General features: G+C 46.9%; 6 protein-coding genes across 6 annotated transcripts; 1 reads left to right on the top strand and 5 right to left on the bottom strand.

The window, feature by feature from the left end:
• Positions 1–2,592: 2,592 nt before the first annotated feature.
• Positions 2,593–3,067, top strand: ACHE_11008A (uncharacterized protein; the record flags this gene model as incomplete). The annotated part of the gene is made up of 3 exons (XM_043275277.1): positions 2,593–2,629; positions 2,683–2,806; positions 2,869–3,067. The coding sequence occupies 3 exons, from the start codon at positions 2,593–2,595 to the stop codon at positions 3,065–3,067; spliced, it is 360 nt and encodes a 119-aa protein (XP_043132128.1).
• A 4,102-nt stretch (positions 3,068–7,169) lies between these two features.
• Positions 7,170–8,333, bottom strand: ACHE_11007S (uncharacterized protein; the record flags this gene model as incomplete). The annotated part of the gene is made up of 1 exon (XM_043275266.1): positions 7,170–8,333. The coding sequence occupies one exon, from the start codon at positions 8,331–8,333 to the stop codon at positions 7,170–7,172; it is 1,164 nt and encodes a 387-aa protein (XP_043132127.1).
• Positions 8,334–10,335: 2,002 nt separating this feature from the next.
• ACHE_11006S (alpha/beta fold hydrolase) lies at positions 10,336–11,938 on the bottom strand (the record flags this gene model as incomplete). The annotated part of the gene is made up of 3 exons (XM_043275255.1): positions 10,336–11,154; positions 11,212–11,690; positions 11,782–11,938. 3 exons carry the CDS (start codon positions 11,936–11,938, stop codon positions 10,336–10,338), a joined length of 1,455 nt encoding a protein of 484 aa, XP_043132126.1.
• A 462-nt stretch (positions 11,939–12,400) lies between these two features.
• Positions 12,401–14,258, bottom strand: CAP10_1 (putative capsule-associated protein CAP1; the record flags this gene model as incomplete). The annotated part of the gene is made up of 2 exons (XM_043275244.1): positions 12,401–12,452; positions 12,508–14,258. 2 exons carry the CDS (start codon positions 14,256–14,258, stop codon positions 12,401–12,403), a joined length of 1,803 nt encoding a protein of 600 aa, XP_043132125.1.
• Positions 14,259–14,822: 564 nt separating this feature from the next.
• ACHE_11004S (ferric reductase-like transmembrane domain-containing protein) lies at positions 14,823–15,804 on the bottom strand (the record flags this gene model as incomplete). The annotated part of the gene is made up of 2 exons (XM_043275233.1): positions 14,823–15,385; positions 15,495–15,804. 2 exons carry the CDS (start codon positions 15,802–15,804, stop codon positions 14,823–14,825), a joined length of 873 nt encoding a protein of 290 aa, XP_043132124.1.
• Positions 15,805–18,251: 2,447 nt separating this feature from the next.
• On the bottom strand, positions 18,252–20,557 carry PAA1 (protein phosphatase 2A structural subunit TPD3; the record flags this gene model as incomplete). The annotated part of the gene is made up of 9 exons (XM_043275222.1): positions 18,252–18,590; positions 18,645–18,982; positions 19,035–19,135; positions 19,189–19,333; positions 19,384–19,498; positions 19,559–20,050; positions 20,107–20,258; positions 20,320–20,425; positions 20,495–20,557. The coding sequence occupies 9 exons, from the start codon at positions 20,555–20,557 to the stop codon at positions 18,252–18,254; spliced, it is 1,851 nt and encodes a 616-aa protein (XP_043132123.1).
• Between the last annotated feature and the right edge of the window lie 38 nt (positions 20,558–20,595).

The following is a 20,595-nucleotide window of genomic DNA, read 5'->3' as shown; positions in this document are numbered from 1 at the left end:
CAAGTCCAGAGACTGATCCCAATGTCGAGGTATTTATTTTAATTGAGTATTTGTTAACTGATTGCTAACGGCTCAATGCGGAAATAGGGCATTCCTGTACAACTCACAAATTCAAAAAGCCATTCTCTCCAGACATCAAAAATTGAATATATTGATGACTTACCAGAGTATCCGACAAGTCATATTCATGGATATTCATATGTTGTTGCATCTAGAGGGCGATCACAGAATGAAATGGAGCAGCTTGTTCATGAGGTACTGTTGAGTACTTTCTAATTGCTTTTAAAGTGCTTGCTAATCAGTTACAGATTCAATACTCACGGCGTCAACAACATGGACCAAGGAGACCAGTCAAATGCCCATTTTTCAACTGTTTAGTTAAAAGATGGACTTGGAAATGCTCTGGTATCTACGCATGTGAATTTTTGAATCCATTTCTTCAATCCTATCATCATACATTTGTTGATGAGGATTGTTGGGATGTGATTCGAAATACTCAGAGGAATATCCAAATCCTGGAGGCAAATATTGGAAAACGAAATGCATACAGGTATTTAAACATCTCCTAAACAGCTTTGAAGCAATTACTAAGTACTTCTAGCTATTATCGGTCAAAAAATGAATTTTTCAATAAGGGTTATGCATGCATTGACCAGCTTCCAACTTGCAAGCCAGTTTTTAAGCGGCATACCCAAATGGTTGGTTAAATCTTTTACAATGCTCCAAGTGATTTCTAACTAGTCATAGAATGTCCATGGTGAATTTCCACCATATATTGGCTGTAGTAATGGATCCAATGAGTTTTTAACAAAACATCATCGAGGATCTATTCAAGGCCATACATCAATTGATCTACAGTTCCTTGAGGACCTTTTTAATCATGATATTATGCCACCAACTGAAGAATGTGGTGTTTTTGAATCATTAGCATCCCGACGAAAGTATTGCGGTAAGTGTTTTTTAAGTGATTGTCAATCACCTATTAACTGGTTAAAGATCGAGATCACCTTCAGGGGCCAGGCAGACTACAGCATACTTCCTGTGGTGTTATTTTTACTGCTTTAGTGCCAGTTGATATCAATGAATGTCCATATATCCTCTTTACATCCCATGGAATTCACCAGCATCCACCTCCACCACCAAGCAAGGCACCAGAACGAATTTTACAAGGGGTTAAAAGGATTATCCAACAAATACAAGACCCGAGTTTGACCACAGGTAAGTGGTTGGTTCTCAAGTGATTGAATAATACATACTAACTAGTGTTAGCACAATTTCTTCGAAGTCCACAACTAGAGGCATTTTGTCAGCAGTATGGTGCTTCTACATTAGCAGAGATCCACTCTAGCTTCTGTAATAAAGACCGAATTGCAACAATTATCCAGAAACAACGACTTCTTTCATACCCTAATGGACAGGATATTAATGGGTTGCTATTCCTACAGAACCGGGATTCGCTAATCAATGTAAGTGGTTCTAATCATCCATTGCCTCATTGAATGACTATTAGAATGCTAATGAAGTGCCTAGGAATACATTCAAGAGAAATATCATGATTCTCAAGGTACAATGGTATTTTGTGCCTTCAAGGATCAGATTGACTTATTATCAACTTTATCTTCATTTGAAATTGATATGTCTTTCAAGCGAATTCGATCCAAAGAGATGAATGAGGTTCTTTTTGCAACATTCATGCCAGATCAATGCAAAAGTTAGTATCTGCATAACTGCTTGAGAGCTACTTGCTAACCACTTGGCAACTAGTCATAACTTTACTTCGAGTCTTTACCAGTGAGGATTCTACTGAAGGTTACTATTTACTTTTCAAGCGAGCATTCCATCTTATTGAGAAGGTTTCTGGACGACCAGTTCTATTTGATCCAATTCATGGATCTGGGATTCATGGTATTATTGTTGATATGGACACAAAACAGTACACAGGTAAGCACTCCTGAAGTACTTTTGATGCAGTTACTAAGTAATCAGGGCTTGGGCAATATCTTTCTGAAATTGATCCTCAACACCAAGATCCTACATGGCAGTTACAGCATATTATCATATTCTGTCGTGTTCATTTTCAACGCTCAATTTTAAAGGCAATTGGGACTAAAAATAAAGGATCAGGCCTTTGGAGTCGCATGATGAGTCTCCTAGATTGCCAGTCAGAGGCTGAGTATGATGAGTTGATTAAACTACTGATACGTTAGTATTGAAGTGGTAATAAACCACTCAATAAGTACTTGCTAACTATCGAATAGAATATGAATCGCCAGCAGTCCAGACCTGGGCCATACAAAAAAAGAGTGCAGTTATTAAGGCAGGTCTAAATGAATCATGCTCAAAAATTCAGCCACATTATTTTAATATTCTACGAAACCATACAAATGCTGTTGAGCAATCACACCAAAAATCATATGCTTCAGGGAAATATTTGACTTTGGCTGAAGCAGCTCGGAAGTACTTACCAACTACTCATCAACTGCTTGATACAACACTAACTATCTTAGTTCTGCAAAACTTGACAAAGATGATATTCTTCAATATCATAATTTTCAGCAGTTCAATATTCATCATTCATATCGAGCTTCTACAATGGAGGCAAACTATCTGCGACACATGAGTCGGGAAAGTAAGTTATATAAGTACTTCTTAAGTAATTGACAAGTACTTAATTTAATATAGGAAGAGGCCATAAACGTCAGCGATTATCTTCAACAGCTGAATCAGAGAGGCAAGCAAGCAGTCAAAATTTTGAAATCTCACATGAAAATTCAAGAGGTTCTTCTTCTCAGGTTGCTGATAATGAGTAAGTATACTTTCATGTCAAGTGCTTCTTGAGCAGTTACTGACTAGTTGATAACTACTTAGATCTACAACCTCATCACGGAATCTTCGCCGAGTGGCTTCAACAAACATACTGACAATTGAACAACGCCGTCAAGAATTAGAATTACGAGACCTGGAGGCAGAAGTCAAAAGGAAAGAAGAAGAAGTTCGCTTGAAACAGCTTCAAAATGAGCAATTAGAGCTGGAACTTATTGTAATGGGCCGAAGCCTTGCTATCTAATATATAGATATGTACAAAAGAACTCGTTGGGGAAAGGAAAGAAAGAAAGAAAGAAAGACACGCTGGCGGTGGATTTATATACTCGTGATCAGGTGATCTACGATCACCTGACTTCGGCACGCTCTTGTGAATAGCTTCAATCGAGAACCATTTATGGTTCGAGGTGCCTTTCGGGCCTAGCCCGTTACATTACCCCCTTCCTCGTCGCCTCCGCGATCGCCCCCCGGCGTGGGGTGGCTCATTTGGTATACTCAAGGCCGATTGGACAACAATCCCATTCATCGTTTTGTAGGTTTCCCAGTCATCCAATGCTATGGTATCCTCCATGTTCCTCGCATCGTTCCATTCCGGTTCCTGCCAGCCAATGTATTTGACTAAAAACTCATGTCTTTCGCCTCGTCCCCACCGTCGAAAACGCTCATCTAGTATTCGTTCGACCATATATTCTTCATTCCCATTGATCATTTCTGCAGGAGGTTGGTAGTCATCTTTCCGTTGGCTAGGGAAGGGATCCATTGCCGCTGGGCGGAGGAGCGCTGTATGAAACACGTTGTGGATTGTGCCTGGTGTGTTGAGGCGGTAGGTGTGGGATCCAATCTTTTCCAACACAGTAAATTTTGCCTGCCTGCTTCCCAGTTTCTTGCTAGGGCGTTCTGTTTGTATATTGCGCAGGTCAAGCCAGACTTTCTGCCCAACCTGGTATTCAGGGGCGACATCTCTTTGACGATTGGCATAGTCTTCTTGTTTCTGTTGGGCGACAGCCAGTTCTGTTGTGGCGATGTCAAGAGCTCCCCTTAGCTTGGCTGCAATTCGTTCACCTCGTTCACGCATGGTGCCCAGGTCTGGTGCTGAAAGGTTGATTTCAACATCCTCTTCTAACTGAAAGGGATCGACGTGGTAGCCGTGGTCAAGGAAGAATGGACTGACACCTGTGGAGGCAGCATCCCGGCTGCATATTGCAAGCTGTGCCATTGGTAGCAATGACGCCCAGTTCGATTGTGTGTGATCACAGAATGAGCGCAAGAATAGTTCAATAGTAGCATTCATTCGCTCAGTTTGGCCATCGGTTTCAGCGTGGTAGGCAGTTGATAATTGTCGTTTGATCCCCAGTAGCTCACAAAAACGCTTCCACATCTCATTGGTGAATTGTCTTCCTCTGTCTGATACAATACTGGCTGGAATGCCATGATAGCCAATGAAACTCTGAATAAGCTTCTGTGCTACTGTGTAGGTGTCGATCTTCTCACAGGGTATGGGGATGACACCTTTTCCAAGGCGATCGACAATAACCATGATGTTTTCATAACCATTTGAGATTGGTAACTTCTCGATGAAGTCAATTGCAATATATCTCCATTTTCGGTCTGGAATTGGTAGAGGCTTCAGTAGGCCTTGTCGGCGGTCTCTCCATACATTGTTGGCACTGCATTTGTCACAGTTCCGTACAAATCGTCTGACATCCTCAGAGATTGCAGGCCAGTAGACCCTTCGTGCCAGGATAGCATACATTGCGCTCCTCCCTGGATGGCCTGTAAGTACTGAGTCATGTGTTTCTTGTAGCAACCTTGTCCTCAGAGATTCAATGTCAGGGACCCATCGCCGGCCTCGGTAGCACAAGCGGTTGTTCGGTTCAATAGAGCATTCTGAGATTGAGGCTTTGATCCCCAGTTCACGTGGGAATTGATGTGCTCCTACTTGCACTGCTTCTCGTATACGACCATACTTTTCATCTAGTGGCTCTACCCGAGCCCAATGTTCATCAAGAGTCATATCCAGTAGCTCTTCCAACGATGGTCGCTCACTATTGAGATTGGTAGGTTCGTTCGCCTGTTCATATCCTTGAGGTGCGCTTGGCTCACTGTTATAGGGCTCCATGCCGACTGGTGCTAGAAGGATCCGGGACACATTAATAGGATGGGGTTCTTCAACTAGTCCTCTTTTGCTGCTTCCTTCCACTGGTCCGTCCTTGAGGATCTCAGGATCGAATAGTCGTTGTTCGCGATGCTTTAGCCGTTCATCACCCAATACAGGAACATCCTGCTCTCGTCGAGACAGTGCATCAGGGCGCCCTGCAAGCTTCCCTGGTCGGTAATGAAGTGTGAAGTTGTATCGGCTCAATAGATCTGCCCATCTCATCTGTCTCTCATTCAGTCGTCTCATGGTAGTAAAATAACGGAGATTGCGATGGTCTGTCAGTATCTGGAAATTTACCACTGATATGAGCTCTGATTCCCACTCTTTCAATGCATTGATGATCGCCAAAAGTTCCTTGTCATGAATCTGGTAGTTGCACTCTGCAGGAGTGTTTTTCTTGGAAAAGTACGCGCAAGGTCGTAATACACCATCATCATCATACTGTGAAAGTACGCCACCAGTGGCCCACCCTGATGAGTCAGTCTCGACGACAGTCTCGCGGTCTGGATCAAATTGCATGAGGATTGGTGCCGTTGTAAACATCCTTTTTAACTGTTGGAAGCTTTCCTTGCATTTATCATCCCACACAAAGGGTTTATCTTTTTGAGTCAACGCTGTTAGTGGAGTTGTAAGTTCAGAATAGTTTCGGATGAAACGTCTGTAGAAGTTCGCGAATCCCAAAAATGACCTGACACCTTTCACAGTGGTAGGGGCAGCCCAGTTCATGATTGCTTCAACCTTTGCTGGATCCATGCTGACACCTTTTCCTGCCTCAATAATGAATCCTAAATATTTTGTTGACTTCACTTCAAATTCGCATTTATCAATATCAATCTGTAAGCCAGCCTCTTGGAGACGGCCTAATACTTTGCAGACATGCTCTTGATGCTCTGACAATGTTCCATCCGTAAATATCAAGATGTCGTCAAGGTAAGCAGAAGCAAATTCATCTAGGAAATCTCGTAGGACCCAATTAACATAGCGTTGGAAGGTGCTCGGTGCATTGGCTAGTCCAAATGGTGTTACAAGCCATTCAAACAGCCCAAATCGAGTTCGGAATGCGGTCAACCATTCATCGCCGGCAGCGACACGAATCTTGTGAAAAGCAGCAATAACATCCAACTTGGTGAACCATTTTGCTTTCCCAATTCTTTCCAATGTTTCATTAATTAGTGGTAGGGGGTAGCGGTCCTTCTTTGTAATGGCGTTCAGTGCTCGGTAGTCAACACAAAATCGCAAGCCTCCACCAGGTTTCTTGACAAGCAATACAGGTGCTGCAGCAGGCGAATTGCTAACACGTATGAAGTTCTTTTCCAACAACTCTGTCAATGTCTTCCGTAGCACAAGCAGTTCATCCCTTGACATATTATAAAGGGGGCCCCATGGAGGTTCAGGGGTCGTTCCATCAGCGTTCTTATTGAGTTCAATCTTATGGTCGATATTTGGTCCTCGATATGGTGGTTGCTTGTCAGCTTCCTTCCGGTCAAATACTGATAGGAATTTATGGTAATGAGGTGGTAGTTTGGTGCGGGGGTCTGTCAGCAATTTGGGTCGTAATGCTTTCTCAATGTCCTTTAAACTTGCGGCGAAAATCTGTACGCTGCTGTCCTTTTTCTTTTGTCGGTTCCATAGTGCAAAAGCGTTCGCCCCGATGGGCTGGATATCCATTTGTGGTTGATCTTCCATGCTACTAACAACAATGCCATTTGTGAAGCGCAATTTCGGACCATTCGGGTCGATAAACACTTGTTGGTCGTCTATCCATGCAAGGCCTAAAATCATGTCGAGTCCCCTACCCAGTTTAGGAACAACATACAGCCATGCAGTGTTTTGGTGGTTTCCCCCACGTTCAATGAGATTTTCGCTACCTCCCTTATACAATCATCCGTTGGGCCCTTGTAGTCGTCGATAGTTCGTGGTTTGATGGTTACACGCTCCAGTTGATGTTTTCGGGTAAAATTCTCAGAAACCATACCATATGTAGTACAACCGGTGTCCACTAACGTTCTGCTGACCTGTTCTCCATTGACTAATGCGGATACTCTGAATTCAGGTCTGTCAAACTTGACTCTTTTTCGGAAGTCGTTCCACTCCTTCTGAAGGTCTATCTGAGCTGCTGGGGCCGGTCGCCATGTAGGTAGATCCATCAACTGCTGGTGGTGCTCCTGCAAGAGACTTTTTGCAGGAGCTATTCTTTTCCCAGCTTGGGTTGTTCCCTCAACTGCTCTTCTTCATCTTCGAGTTCCGGCCCATGAATGTGTGAGCGAGCCATGCGGGTACTGTTCCTAGGACTGTCGTAGGGGCAATGGGAGATAAAATGCGTGGAGTCACCACAACGAAGGCAACGTCGTTCTTGTCTGCGGCGTTCCATTTCTTCTCGTGATACATGCTTAGCCACGCGTCGAGGTTGGCTGCGTGCAGAAGTTGTTGTTGTGGGTTCCCAGTCCATATCTTGGGGTGGAGAGGAAGCACGGGTGGTATTCACAGGGTGAGCTGGAGAAGTTGAGGTGGTATGCTTATTGTTCCGTGAGTACCGCAATTGGTTCTTCTCCATCCGGTCCGCAATCTGCTGTAGCTGGCGGCAATAGTCTTCAAATCCATTTTTCTTTTCAACAGTTTCAAGGCGTGTGTTCATCTCACGGTTTAATGCATTGTCTAGGTAGGACCTTTTTGTGTTTTCAGGCCAGTTATGGCCATCAGCTTCCATGAGTAGTCGGTTGAACTCAGTGAGAAAGACTGTGAAGGGCTTGTTGTTCTGTTTCAAGCTTGCAAGGTCTCGTACAGCCTTCTCCTCCAGATTCCGGTCCAGAAAGATGAAGTCCATTTGATCAAGCATTCCGTCCAGCTGGCTCTCAGTAGCTCCTTTCTTAGCAAACCGCTCCATCCAGGGCAGCACCTGCATAGCAGCCCCATCTGTTAGACGGCCAAAAGCATACCACATACGATCATAGGCATTGCCCAAGGCTTCTTTATCGACCTCAAGTTTAGCGCGCAGCTTGCTTCGAAACGGACGGTAGAGACTTCGGTTTCGACCATCAAAGACTTCTGGGTCTGTCAGCTTGGGTCGAGGTCTCCTAACAGGGTCCGCCATTGGTTGGGGGGCTATCTCTTCAATAGTCGGTTGTGGCAAGGGCTCTCTGGGTGGGCTCGTCAACTCTTCTTTGAGACGACGAAGATCTTCAATCCGCCGTTCTTCCATTTGTTGCAGTTGTCGTTGAAGTCCTGCAATAACTGCGACAAGATCTTGTGGGACAGGAGTGGTGGTCCCTCCTGAGTGTATATTGTCTCCCATGTTGCCGTCGGTTTGGTCGTTTGACTCGTGGTCGCTGATTTCCGCTGAAAATGTGGTCATATGACTGACTTGACTATTGATTTGTTTGTAAATAGCTCAACTATCCGTGAATTTCGATGTCTGATATCCGATGTCCAATGTATCCAGTTATCCGGTATGTCCAATCGTTCAATGTGTCCAGTGTGTCCAGTGTTTCCAGTGTGTCCAGTGTGTCCAGTGTGTCCAGTGTGCGATGTACGATCCGTTGCGCGTTCAATCCGATGCGTAATCCGTTGTTCAATAAATAAGTAGATAGATGAGGGCGAACGAGTTCTAATGTAATGGGCCGAAGCCTTGCTATCTAATATATAGATATGTACAAAAGAACTCGTTGGGGAAAGGAAAGAAAGAAAGAAAGAAAGACACGCTGGCGGTGGATTTATATACTCGTGATCAGGTGATCTACGATCACCTGACTTCGGCACGCTCTTGTGAATAGCTTCAATCGAGAACCATTTATGGTTCGAGGTGCCTTTCGGGCCTAGCCCGTTACACTTATGAGGCAGCGGATTCAAATTCAGGAACAGCAGCAAACTGATTAGCAAGTACTCAACAAGCATCCAGAAACTGTTTATATAGTAATGTTGAGCCTTCATCATCTCACTGCCTTTTATTTTTCCATTGTATCTTTTTATCAGTAGCCAGCAAGTGCTGAAGAACAATCTATATGTGAGATTTGTGACCCTAATTTATTCCGCAACAAATATATATATTTTTGCCGGCAAACAACTTCAGGTAGCTATTGGCTGTCTCATACAGGTACCAAATATAGCACCTCTGAATCAATTGATTAGAATCTATATTCCAATCGCATGTACATTGGTTTTTATTAAATCCATAGACGTTTCGATGGATAGGGAAGTCATGTAAGGTAGTTGAAATTAGTGACGCGGACTGAAACTTTACACAGGCCGTTTCCGTCTGTATTTTAGTCACATGACCGCCAAGGCCATTAATCAGCAGGAACGTGACACGCGACCCAAAAAACGAGGCCTCGTCATCTGCAACCACCGTATACGGGGCACATATGGTGTCTGTCATACCCCATTTTATGCGGGGCATTGACTACGGTATCTGAGGTGATATTCTATATTGCTATGTATTCGACCCCTCACAAGTTCCAAACAATGCACTTAACTGCTTCATCCAGCAAATCTTGCTTGGGATGTTATGGGTCACAATACTCTGCTGCTTTGCACTTCCCATAACCAATGCCTGGTCTTGATATTAATTTCTATTATATCACCAGTCAGTGATATTCTACTCCTCAAGCTTCCTCCCTCTATAACATAGGGACTTGTTGTTTTTTGTAGCTAGCATCATGTAACCCCAGCATCGGTAAGGTGAGCAAGGTGAAACCAGTAAATAAGCAAAATAAAAAAAAGGGTGTTTTCTTTCTTTTTTTTTCATATTATTCAACACCTAGTAGCCGCTTTCTAGTAGCTATACCAGTGCCACAGACGCTAATTGTACAAAAGGTCAGCTTGTTTCTTACATGGATCGGTATTGCTGCCGGTTCGGAATGTTGTCAACATACCATCAGTCAATCGTTGTCAAGAAGATCTCTCCATGTCGCTTTAAAGTGTCGCCCGTAGTGTCTCACAACAAGGTCCACTGCCGCCGGTAATATCTCGACGCGAGAATGCATATTCTTTTCAGCGGAAAAGGTTCGCTCAAACAATTGGCGGTGGAATAGTCGGCCACTTGGTACTCGCCTGGTGTTCAACCCCCCACCCCCTTTGTTTTTTTTAACTTTTTGTGGCTATAGCTGATAACTCCGTAGGTTGATGGAAGCTACGCTTAGGACAACGTGCACCAAGTTGAGGTACCAAGTTGAGGTCTGCTGGCGGTTGCGGAAGCGTATTTACGTCGTTACCCGTTGAAGAAGGCGTTAGGTTGAGCATCGGAAGTATCTGACAAGGAGAAAAACAATGTGTTGTACAGCTGTGCATTTAGACACAATCAAGGGGCTCGATCTTCGCTCCTGAATCCCAACATTGAAAGTCTTACAGCCCAAAAGCACTTACTTCCTCACAGTAACAACAGCCTTCTCATAACACCCCTCAACAACCTTCCCAACATCCTCCCTCTCCCCATTAACAGCCCACTCCGCAACCCTCTCCAGCACAACCCGACTCTCCCTTTCAATCGGCGTGAAATGTCCCGACCGCGGCAACTCAATAACCTGACTCCCCGCAACCATATAATCTGATATACCACCAAGACACAAATGCGGTTCCAGCGCTTGATCATTCTTACCCCAGATAATCGTTGACGAAGCCTTGAGCACGCCAGCGGGGCTCTCGTCGAACATTCCCGCTCCGCTACTCGCGCGTCGGAGCTCGTTGCCCTGGGAAATGATGTGGAGGTTTGCGACTGTTTCGACGGACTTGTGCCACCGGCGGGTTACAGCTCCGTCGCGGTAGTAGCTCGCCATGTGATGGAAGTTACTGAGGGCGCGTTCGTTTTTCACGGTTGCCGGGTATTCCTCGCCGGTACTGGTCTTAGTGTTGCATTCTGCTTGTGAGGGGCCCATGGTGCTGGCCATGCATTCTGCGGCGTCTTGGGGTGTGAAGGTTTTGTTGTCTTTGCCATAGGAGCCTCTGTGGATCAGGCGGAGGAAGCAGTAGTTGCGGCCTGTGCCGAGGTATTGGACGAAGACCATGGGGAGTTGCATGACGAAGATGTAGCCTGAGAGGAGAGTTTGGAGAAGGACTGGTTTTAGGGTTTTGATGGCTTTTAGCAGCGTAGAGCGCGAGCGGATGGGTGAGTAGATGGATGTCTTGAACATCTTGATCGACGAATTCATCAGACGGCGGGCATTAGAGAACGCCAGACCAATCTATATTCGTTAGCCCATTATCACCTCCAAGCTCATCATAAAGAACGGAGAACATACCAACGGCCCATTACTCAAAACAAACCGATCCGCCAACACCGGCGCCTCACTCGCTAACCGCATACTCAACGCACACCCCCAGTCATGTCCCACAATCACCGTTTTCTGCACACCAACCCCGATATCCTCCCCATCAATTCCATACCTCGCTCGTACCCCGACAACAAAATTCGCCAGGTTATCCAGGACCTCTGTCGCGGTGTATTTCTCCAACTGGTCGCTCCCGCCGTATCCCGGTAGGTCGACGGCGACCACGGTAGCAGCTTCCTGGAGCGATTGGGAGCTAATAACATGTCGCCAGACAGCCCAGCTATCAGGGAAACCATGTATGAAGATTATTAGCGGCTTTGTGGCAGGCTTTGACGTTTCAGGCGCGGCCTCGTTGCCGAGATAATGAAATCGGAAACCATTGGACAGAGTTAGGAATTGGTGCGTAAAATGATTCCATTCTTTCGACAGATTCCAGAGACGGTCGCGAGCTGTAGAACATTTAGCAATTGCACACTGATACCAGTCGTAAAAGCAGCGGCTTTATTTAGATGCATGTGAAAGCGGGAAGGAACGTCATACCCAAGTGCAGCTCCAAATTCTCCTTTTCCGATGGTCCTTTGAAGAAATATCCCTTTCGCATCGCTAGCAAACCATACAGAAACATCGTGAAGAGTCCATAGCCAAAAGACGCGGCCGAAACGAGTCGGCTGGCTATGGTGTTGAGGGCACTGCTCATGCTCTTGCGATGATGCAGTTGCAAGTAACCAATGATGAGTGATAAACCAGCAGCGCTGGATAGGTATTTAGGGGAATTTAGGATAAAGAAAACCACAATAAAGGATCGACAATGGTTGATTGGAGTTTTACAAGGAGAAAGAAGAAGAGGAGTCAGATGAGAGACAGCGAGCTCATTGTTTGCGCGCTTCGGGCGTCATGGGGAGCTTTGCCGCCACAGATTAGCCGCGCTGATATCAACGGTTCTGCATGAGGTACCACGGTCCACAAATATTCGCACGCTATGCAGAACACGCATTGCATTGTTACATGAAACGCAGCCCAACAGCCAGGCAAAGGTACCTAGAGATGGTTTGAAAAAGGGTATTTAGATAAAACACTAGACGAACTCCAACCATTATATACACAGAAGAAACGAGAAACTAAATCTAGTAGAAACATGGAAGCGCCTGCGAAATGCACATCAAAGGACAAATCCCAGTTTGTCGCGATTGTCGTCGATTAACCTCCCATACCTGCATTAAGCAGTTAGCAACTTGTCGTTGGGTGTTTAAGGTGGGAAGGACATACTCTAGCAATAACCGGAAAAACCAGACTTCAAAGTCCTCGTTTCGTAACACCTCCTTTGCCCACTGTTGACCCTGCTGCGCAATGCGAGGAGCCATACTCCGGCCTTCCTCTTCGGCTGTGAAAAACCGCATCGTCTCGACATAATCGTCGCCGCGCAAACCCAACGGCACGTAATGCACCCACGGCTTGAGCCATTCGTCGTGCCATTCGCGGAAGATAGCAATCTTGGCGACCAAGCTGTTACTCTGCAAGAACGCGTAGTATCGACCACTGAATGCGTTTCCATCAATGTCAACTAGGTACTTGTATCCCCAGGCATCCTGCTGACCGGCATGTTTGGCCACGTCAAAGTATTGCCCTTGTGCAGCGCAGTCTTCGGGATCGCATTGTCCGATGAACGTAAACTTAACGTCAAATAGATCACGATAGTCGCGGCGGCTAACTTCCTTCGACACCCAGGCACCGTTCTCGTCCCGGGACAGGGCCTTGGTAGTATCGAGGGCATTGGCGTTGCTGACAAAAAGCTGGCGATGCTGTCGTCGCCAACCACCGGCACGCGAGAATCCACCGGTCGTTGAACCTCTCCAGTACAGTTTGCCCAGCTTTGAATCCCACTCATAATCTTTCCTTCCTTCGTACGGAACCTTGTCCGCCCAATACCAGGGACTGGGATAAACAATGTCCTGGAAACTGGAAATCTTACTCTGCGAGAATACCGGGAACAGGTCATGAACAATATCAAAGGCATTGGGACGATCGAAGAAGCCATAGGTGTAGCGGAGCGACGGCGTATTGCAGATATCCGAGGCCGCGGTGGTATTGTAAATAAATCCAAGCTCCCCGTAGGCGTAGGCAGTGGTATTATCAACGGGGTTTTCTTCGAGCGAACGCGCAGGACTATTCGCGGGGCAGGAGATTCTCGAATGCGTCCACGTCGGCTGATGCGCAAACCGATTGAACCGCGTCGTGCGGACCTCGTCAATGCGATCACCCTTGTTCACATCCGTCGGTCTAGGTGACCACGAATTCACCGGAGACCGGTTCCCAAACGACTCAGGAATCGCATGGTCCCTGGCGGAGTTGACCAACCGCTGGAGGTCATCACTAGGCAAAACGACACGGGGCTCGTCGTGGAGGTTGAAGACAAGATCCATATCAGGCAGATACTGAATGAATCCCTTCATCATGCCAATTGTAGCCTCCCGCTGCCACTTATACCCATCACCACCGCCATCTGCCATAGTAACCTTACCCCCGCGAATAAGAATCCCCAGCATCTGGTTATCAAACCCGAGAGCCTCCCTCGCGCGCGCTCGAATGGTTCGCGGCTCCAGCCCCCAGAACGGCAAGAGCGAATGGTAAATCGTATCGTATTCATCAATCATCTTCACCCCTTTAGCCTGGGCAAACTCGAACCACTTGTCGAAATGCGGCGGAGGGTGCATGTTGTAGCGACGCTGGTATTCCCGCACGGCATCCTGCAACGTCTGGGACTGGCGCGATCGCGTCTGGTCGAACTGCTGGTCTGCATTTTGGATCAGTCGAGCGACAGGGTGTGTTTTTTCGGGAGGGTAGGAGCTCTGTTGAGCTGCTTGGTGGTAGTATTCGATTGGTTTCAGTGGCGTAGGGGGTGTGGCTTGAGGGCGACTCGGGACCGGAGGTGTTTTGGGTTTTTGTTCACGGAGGAAATTGAGGGAGAAACAGGCGACAATGAAGACTCCCAGCAGGATCGCTACTCGTTGGAGCCGCATCCTGCCATTAGGTGAGGTGGTAGCAGGCGTCGTGGCGGTTGTTGTTTAGGTGGGTTGTTGGTACATGAAGCGACGGGGCGAAGGAGGGGAACTGGCAACAAGAGAAAACAGAACAACCTGGCAGATTGGAGGCATGAATAGAAGAAGAAGAAAAAAAAAAAAAAAGCGGCCTCTGTGAAAGAAATTCAGGAAACTTAACCCTGTTGAGAAGGCAGAATGAGAGTCGAAGGGAGAGGGAGAGAAACAGGAAGGGAAATGGGGCCAAGAAGAATCCATCCCAATCAAGGAAGTCTCCAGGTGACCTCGCCCGTCCAAGAAAAATTACGCCGTCAGTCGTCTTACACTGTCCAGTTCGGCTCTTGTTCTATTTTATTTATAGTACCCGCAGCCTTATTCTTACATGCGACAGCGAGTAAAATGTCTTTTCCGTCAGCCTTATGAGCTATCCGGATCCGTCGCTGACTGGGTCATTCTCCATGCACCAGTTATAAACCATGCGAATAATACGGCAACTAAAAAACAACTATAAACAAATCCCACCATAGTGTACATGTAAACAGTAGTTTAACAACACCAAAGCGACCACATCACATTTATCGCGAAACAACCCACTGTCTCAAGCACAAAGGTCTGTGCCTGTGCCACATGGGCATATGCCGCCAGACAAAACACTCCCACCAGTACCACATGTGCGATGTAAAACCGTTGTCGCTTGTCCTTCGCCGATGCCCCCGTCGGCCATATACTCAGTCCTCGTCCTCCAAACGGTCTCGTCAACACGAATGTCACCAGAACCACCGACCACACTGCACCAATTCCCCATTGAACGTCTGGATCCCGCAGGCGCTTAGCTAGTAATGAACTAAACTCCGGACGAGGAGACGATGATTGTAGGAAGAACCCAAAGTATAGGATAGCATGGCCCAGGAGGAGCGGGGCGAAAACGAGTCGTCCGCAGAGACGGTGGTAGGGGTTTAGAAATGGTTGCGGGAGGGAGGTCAGTGATGAGATGATCGAGGGAGCGCCCGGTTTAGAAGTCGAGAGATATAATGCTGGCGAGAGGAGGACCTGCATCGGTAGCTGGGACATGCCGATTTGGCCCAGGGCCTTGGTCAGATGGAGGTAGTCTGTTCGGAAACAAGAGTTCAGCGGAATTGCATCCGCTATAGCCATCGATCTCATGGTTCGAGCTCCCGCACGGTCTCATGGGATTGAAGTAGAGCAATGTTCACCTACCATCGCCAGTCTTCCATGCGGATAAACCCACCAGCCATCCCAGCCAGATCAAACAGATGGCATACTGCCTTCGCGTCTCAGTCCACCCAGGAAACGGCGGTCGATCCCACCAGGACTGCTCTCTGCGCCTGGTCCGTGGCTTCACGGCACCCGCAGTGGCTTTAGAGTAGGTCTGGCAGATGCGTATCACGCAAATCACCACCAACACGGAGACTTGAGCAACATATCCCCGGAAATCCAGCAGTTCGCGACGCTGCTGCTTGCCAGGAGCAGACGCCGGCGCAAAGTGCCAGGGCCATGTTAATGACATTGGGACTAGACAGCAGTCAAAGACGGAACAAACAGGAGAAATGACCAATTGTCCAACGCGCATAAAGACATTAATAATAATACTATTTATGAATGCTCAAGTCACATGACTAGACACAACCGTTATTAGTACTTGCTAGCAGCGACATACGTTAGTTAACTAGTTACATACTGTATTAGCACTACTGATTAAAACTATATGAGATGCATGCTGGAGTATTAGTTACTTTATTTTCTTCATCACTTTTTGCAGTTACTTTTGAAGAAAAGGGGGGGAAATCTCTTTTTTATCTATTCATTTTTCCAACTTCATCACTTCATAAGTATATAAGTATGGAGACTATCACAGCTGCTTTCGCGGCCCTTACCCCCTCTCAACAGGCAGGACGGCGCACTTCGTGCGTCTGGGTCGAACCAGGTCATTTCTCTACGGTATTTCATCATTGGGAGACCTTTTTCGCTGAAGTATTGCAAGCTTGTGCTGCGTTGGACCTACTGGACTCGTCCCCATCACCGACAATGCAAGTGAGGATTTTATCGTTTGTAGTGAACTAGGTCTGACCGGTAGGATTGCCAAAAACCTCTGCGATGGTGTTTCAAAGGCACTATCAACCACGACCCTTCGACACATCAAGTTCGGGGATTACCAGGTCTCGGAACCCAGGATCGGAAACAAGATACCAGAGGTCGTTATGCTTTCGATGCCGGGTTGTCAACCGCCATCCTAGAGTTCACCATGGTGGGGAGTGAGGCTTGAATCTTATCCTATCAGTCGAGGGTACATGTACCTCGTCCCTCTCCAATCCCATCTATGTATGTCATCTTCTATCATCTCTACCAACCCCCAAAGATGAAGATACAACTAACACATTCCTTGCAGCTCAGTTGGTCAAATACATGAGAATCAATATGTTGAAATTCGGGGCACCCTCGACATACAAGACCACTGTTTTCGTCAAAAGAACTGATGCGTATCGTTGAGTTTCATTACCCGTTGATGAAGGCGCCAGTAGCCCGACAGTTCGAGAATGCCTCCTAGCCATGGCCACCTTCGCGTCGGAAGATTCAGAGTTCGTCGATCTGGAGGGCTTCAATGAAGCGCAGGTAATTTGTAATCCGAAAAAAATATATTGTGGGCTAATATAGCTAATCATGTATAGGTCCGGGTTCCTACTCAACGCTTTACACAATCTTCAGTGCGGAATACTCCCATTCGAAACCAGGTCAAGACAAAAGAGGCGACTACAGAGGAACATATTGGCTCGCAGTCGATTTTTTTTTTTTTTTTGCGGTGAGAATGGCATCGCAAAAAGCTTTGTCAACTGCAAGCAGACAATTTAGGGCTCCAAGGAAAAGGCCATCTTCGAAAAGGCCGGCTATTGCCAAATGCTGGTCGTCTAGCCGACAAGAGCGGTAAGTGACATGTCCTGAGGATTATATTATTGGCAAGCTAACCTAGTCACGCAGATATGCGGATGAACAAATAACATATCAAAAATTACGCGAGAAAAATCCGAACAGCTACGAGTATTTCGCAAACGAACTCAACCACTGAAAGATTTGCTGTTCGTTTATTTTCCCCAATGGGTACATCCTGGTGATTGAAAAGGTGATGGGTGAGCCGTTGGACAGGCTTTGGTCTACGCTCCCTGGAGGCCAGAAAGAATACATCTGCAGTGTTGTTTACAGTGCCATACGAGCTCTTAGGAGCATTCAGCTTATGGCGATTGATTGCGGACAACATAATGTGCTGTACGATCAACCTACTCGTTCAGTCACTTTAGTGGACTTCGAATTAATGCGGGTTTGTGAGAAAGACACGCTGAGCCCGGAAGCCCCTGAGATGTACGCCATTTTTGGAGACGCAGTCCCGGATCCAGCCCGTCACCACGGCGGATAGCTGAACTACAGCTGGCTTTCTCCTTATTTCCAGTTTCCTTTTTATTTCTCTTTCCTTTCGTCCTCGCCGCTAATAATGCAGATCATGCTTTGCTTTTGCTCAAATTCCGTGTTCAAGAAGCGCTAGTTGCATCCTGTTCTTTAGCCATCCTGTTCTTTAGCGAAGTCGGTTTCCTATGTCAAGCATAAGCTCAATGAATTTCTTTGTATGGAGCTTCAAGATTTGGTGGTTCACAAACGTGTAACTGTTGCAAACAGAAATAAATCAAGTCTTATGCGTATGTGGCAGACTTCCGGTGCCTTCTTTCTGGCTTACAATCCCAATTGACCACCGAGATTGTTTAACTCTTTATATGGGAAATCGAATTTACATTAATTAAAAGTGTGCCATGAAGCATTTCATCACTGATCAAATGCGAACTATGTATCTAAACCGACAAAACGGATCCTCCCTTTCGTGGCGCAAAATGGTGTCAACATATTCATTCCCACGCCGTAGCCGTTCCGTTACTTTATATCATTTTTCTACATGCTGATGAACGGCTATTCTTAAGGCGAGGTTTGCATGTTCTCCTCAGGAGGACCGGCAGCGGTAGTAGCGAAGTACCGCACATCAACATCCTCATCCTCCTGCAACCTCTCCAAGTTCGGCAGGATCCGTTGCTGAATGAGCTCCTGGCCCCGCGGGGAGGGCGTGCCAGTTTTTCCAGACTTCTCCAGGTCGGTCAGGGTGCCCTCGGCCGGCAGGCGTCTCAATGTGTCGATCAGCACAGCGTACGACTTGGCAACATTGAATCGAATATTCGGGATCTCGTCCGCTGTGAGTCGGTCCATGATAGGGAGAATCGAGTTTTCAGTGATATCCAGAGAAACAACAGGCGCAAGGGTCTAAGATTTAGTCAGTAGCAGAACCTTATATACCTAGGGTTATGATGTACTCACCGAGATTGCAAAGCAGGTTGTCATTCTGTAGAGGTAGTTGGGGTGCTGTCCCATAGCCATGACTTTGGGGATGATTGAGCCCTGGGCCCATTCAATTCCGAAAACCTCGGTCAACTTTCTCAAGTTGGTGGTAGCAGCCTCACGAATGGAGAAGACAGTGTCACCAAGCCACCCCATGCAAAGGTCACTAAGTTGCTCATCGAAGAACTTAACACCAAGCTGACTGGCAAGCAGGGGGATATATTCAATGATGGCGAGGCGGACTCGCCATTGCTTGTCCTCGGCCAATTGGACAATAGCGGGAAGAAGCGACTGAGACAGGAGATCAATGCCGATAACTGTAATGGTCAGAAATACGGATCATGTTAACTGAAAAGCAGGTTCCCTTACCCTTATTGACATGCTCCAGCTTGGAAATGATATGCAAACGGACATCGGGGTATTCGTCCTTGAGCATTTGGAGGAACATCGGAAGGAGATGGGCGATAGTCCTGAATATTGTTAGAAGCCTGGGGCAGACAAAATTGTGGGTGAGTCTACTAACTCTTCCTTTCCGAGGAGTGGTGCAAGACCGCTGATTTGGGTACCAAGGGCCGCGCGCACATGTTGAGAGGGGTCCGAAACAAGGTCTTCAACGCTAGTCATGATCTCATTAAGAAGGGTCTCCCGGTCAATCAGGCTGCAGAAACCTAGTTCAGGGTTAGCGAGCATTCTTATTGCGGACATAAAGAATAAATACCTGGGATCTGGCCGGCAATTGCGGTGCGGACTTCTGCTTCAGTATCCTTCAGGAGCTTAACGAATGAGGGCACCATGTCACGAGTGATCACTTCTTCGTGCACAGCTTTAGCAATCTGCCGTAGAGGTTAGTCACATGAAGAATACCGTGGAAGAGTGAAGCAGTGGGAATGAACCTTTTCATATCTGTCGGCGACCATATATCTGACTCTCCAGCTCTTATCCTCGAACAAGTTCCGTAGCGACGTCAACAGGACGCCGTGGCTGGGCTGTTGTTCTTTGGGGATTTCCTCCGCAATCCCAATAAGAATGTCCACCGTAAGGAGACGCACGCTATCTTGGTCGTCACTCGCAAGGTACTGGAACAAGGGTATCATTTCTTCAATGACTACTGGCGTGTTCAATTCTTTGACAAATTTGGCAAGGTTATTCGCCGCCTGTCGCCGCACCATCGGGGTCTCGTCGTGCACCAACGCGCCGAAATATTGTCGAAGGCTTTGCTGCAGGGGCTGGGGAGCTTTCTTGTATGGGACGCAGTACAGACCAGTAGCGGATACTTTCGACGTGAACCAGTCTGCTTTCGATAGGCGAAGGACCATAGGGACAAAGTGTTCTTCGACTTGTTTTTCAGACAATTGATCGCCGATCTTGCAGAGGGACTCGACCGCCTATCACACCGTTAACGTGAGTGATTGAACAAGAACGAAAAACACGGAGTTCCTACCTTCTCCCGAACCAACGGCTCTTCGATGGCGGCCAAGTTCTCCAGGGGAGAAAGTAGAACATGCCCAAACTCCGGGCCGCCAACATATTCTGTAAAGTCACCGAGCTCGTCACTGAGTGCGGTCAGAACCTCGTCCTCGTCTTCCACGGAGTCTGGAATGGTTCATGTTAGACATCTTCATGCGATCGATGGAAACCTGCTTCGACCACTAACCATCAAGGAATGGAATGAGCTCGTCGCGAGTTCTCTCGGGTCCGAGGGCCAACGCGATAGTAGAGAGGCGGTGAATAGCATTAAGGCGGAGGAGAACATCATCGTGCTGGGAAGAATTTAACTATCAGACGTGTCTTCAAAATCAACAGCACGCTACGGCTAACCACCACGGTACCTTTAACTCGTCAATGAGGACGGCGATAGGGTAGAGCTCGTCATTTTCGCCCTGACCCTCCATCGCGGATATTGTGTATGGGTTCCGGAGATTGGAAAAAG

Source organism: Aspergillus chevalieri, chromosome 1 (assembly GCF_016861735.1).
Source record: "Aspergillus chevalieri M1 DNA, chromosome 1, nearly complete sequence".
Taxonomy (NCBI): Eukaryota; Fungi; Ascomycota; class Eurotiomycetes; order Eurotiales; family Aspergillaceae; genus Aspergillus; species Aspergillus chevalieri.
The sequence above is the reverse complement of the archived record's forward strand: the minus strand, read 5'-3'. Positions and strand labels throughout refer to the sequence as shown.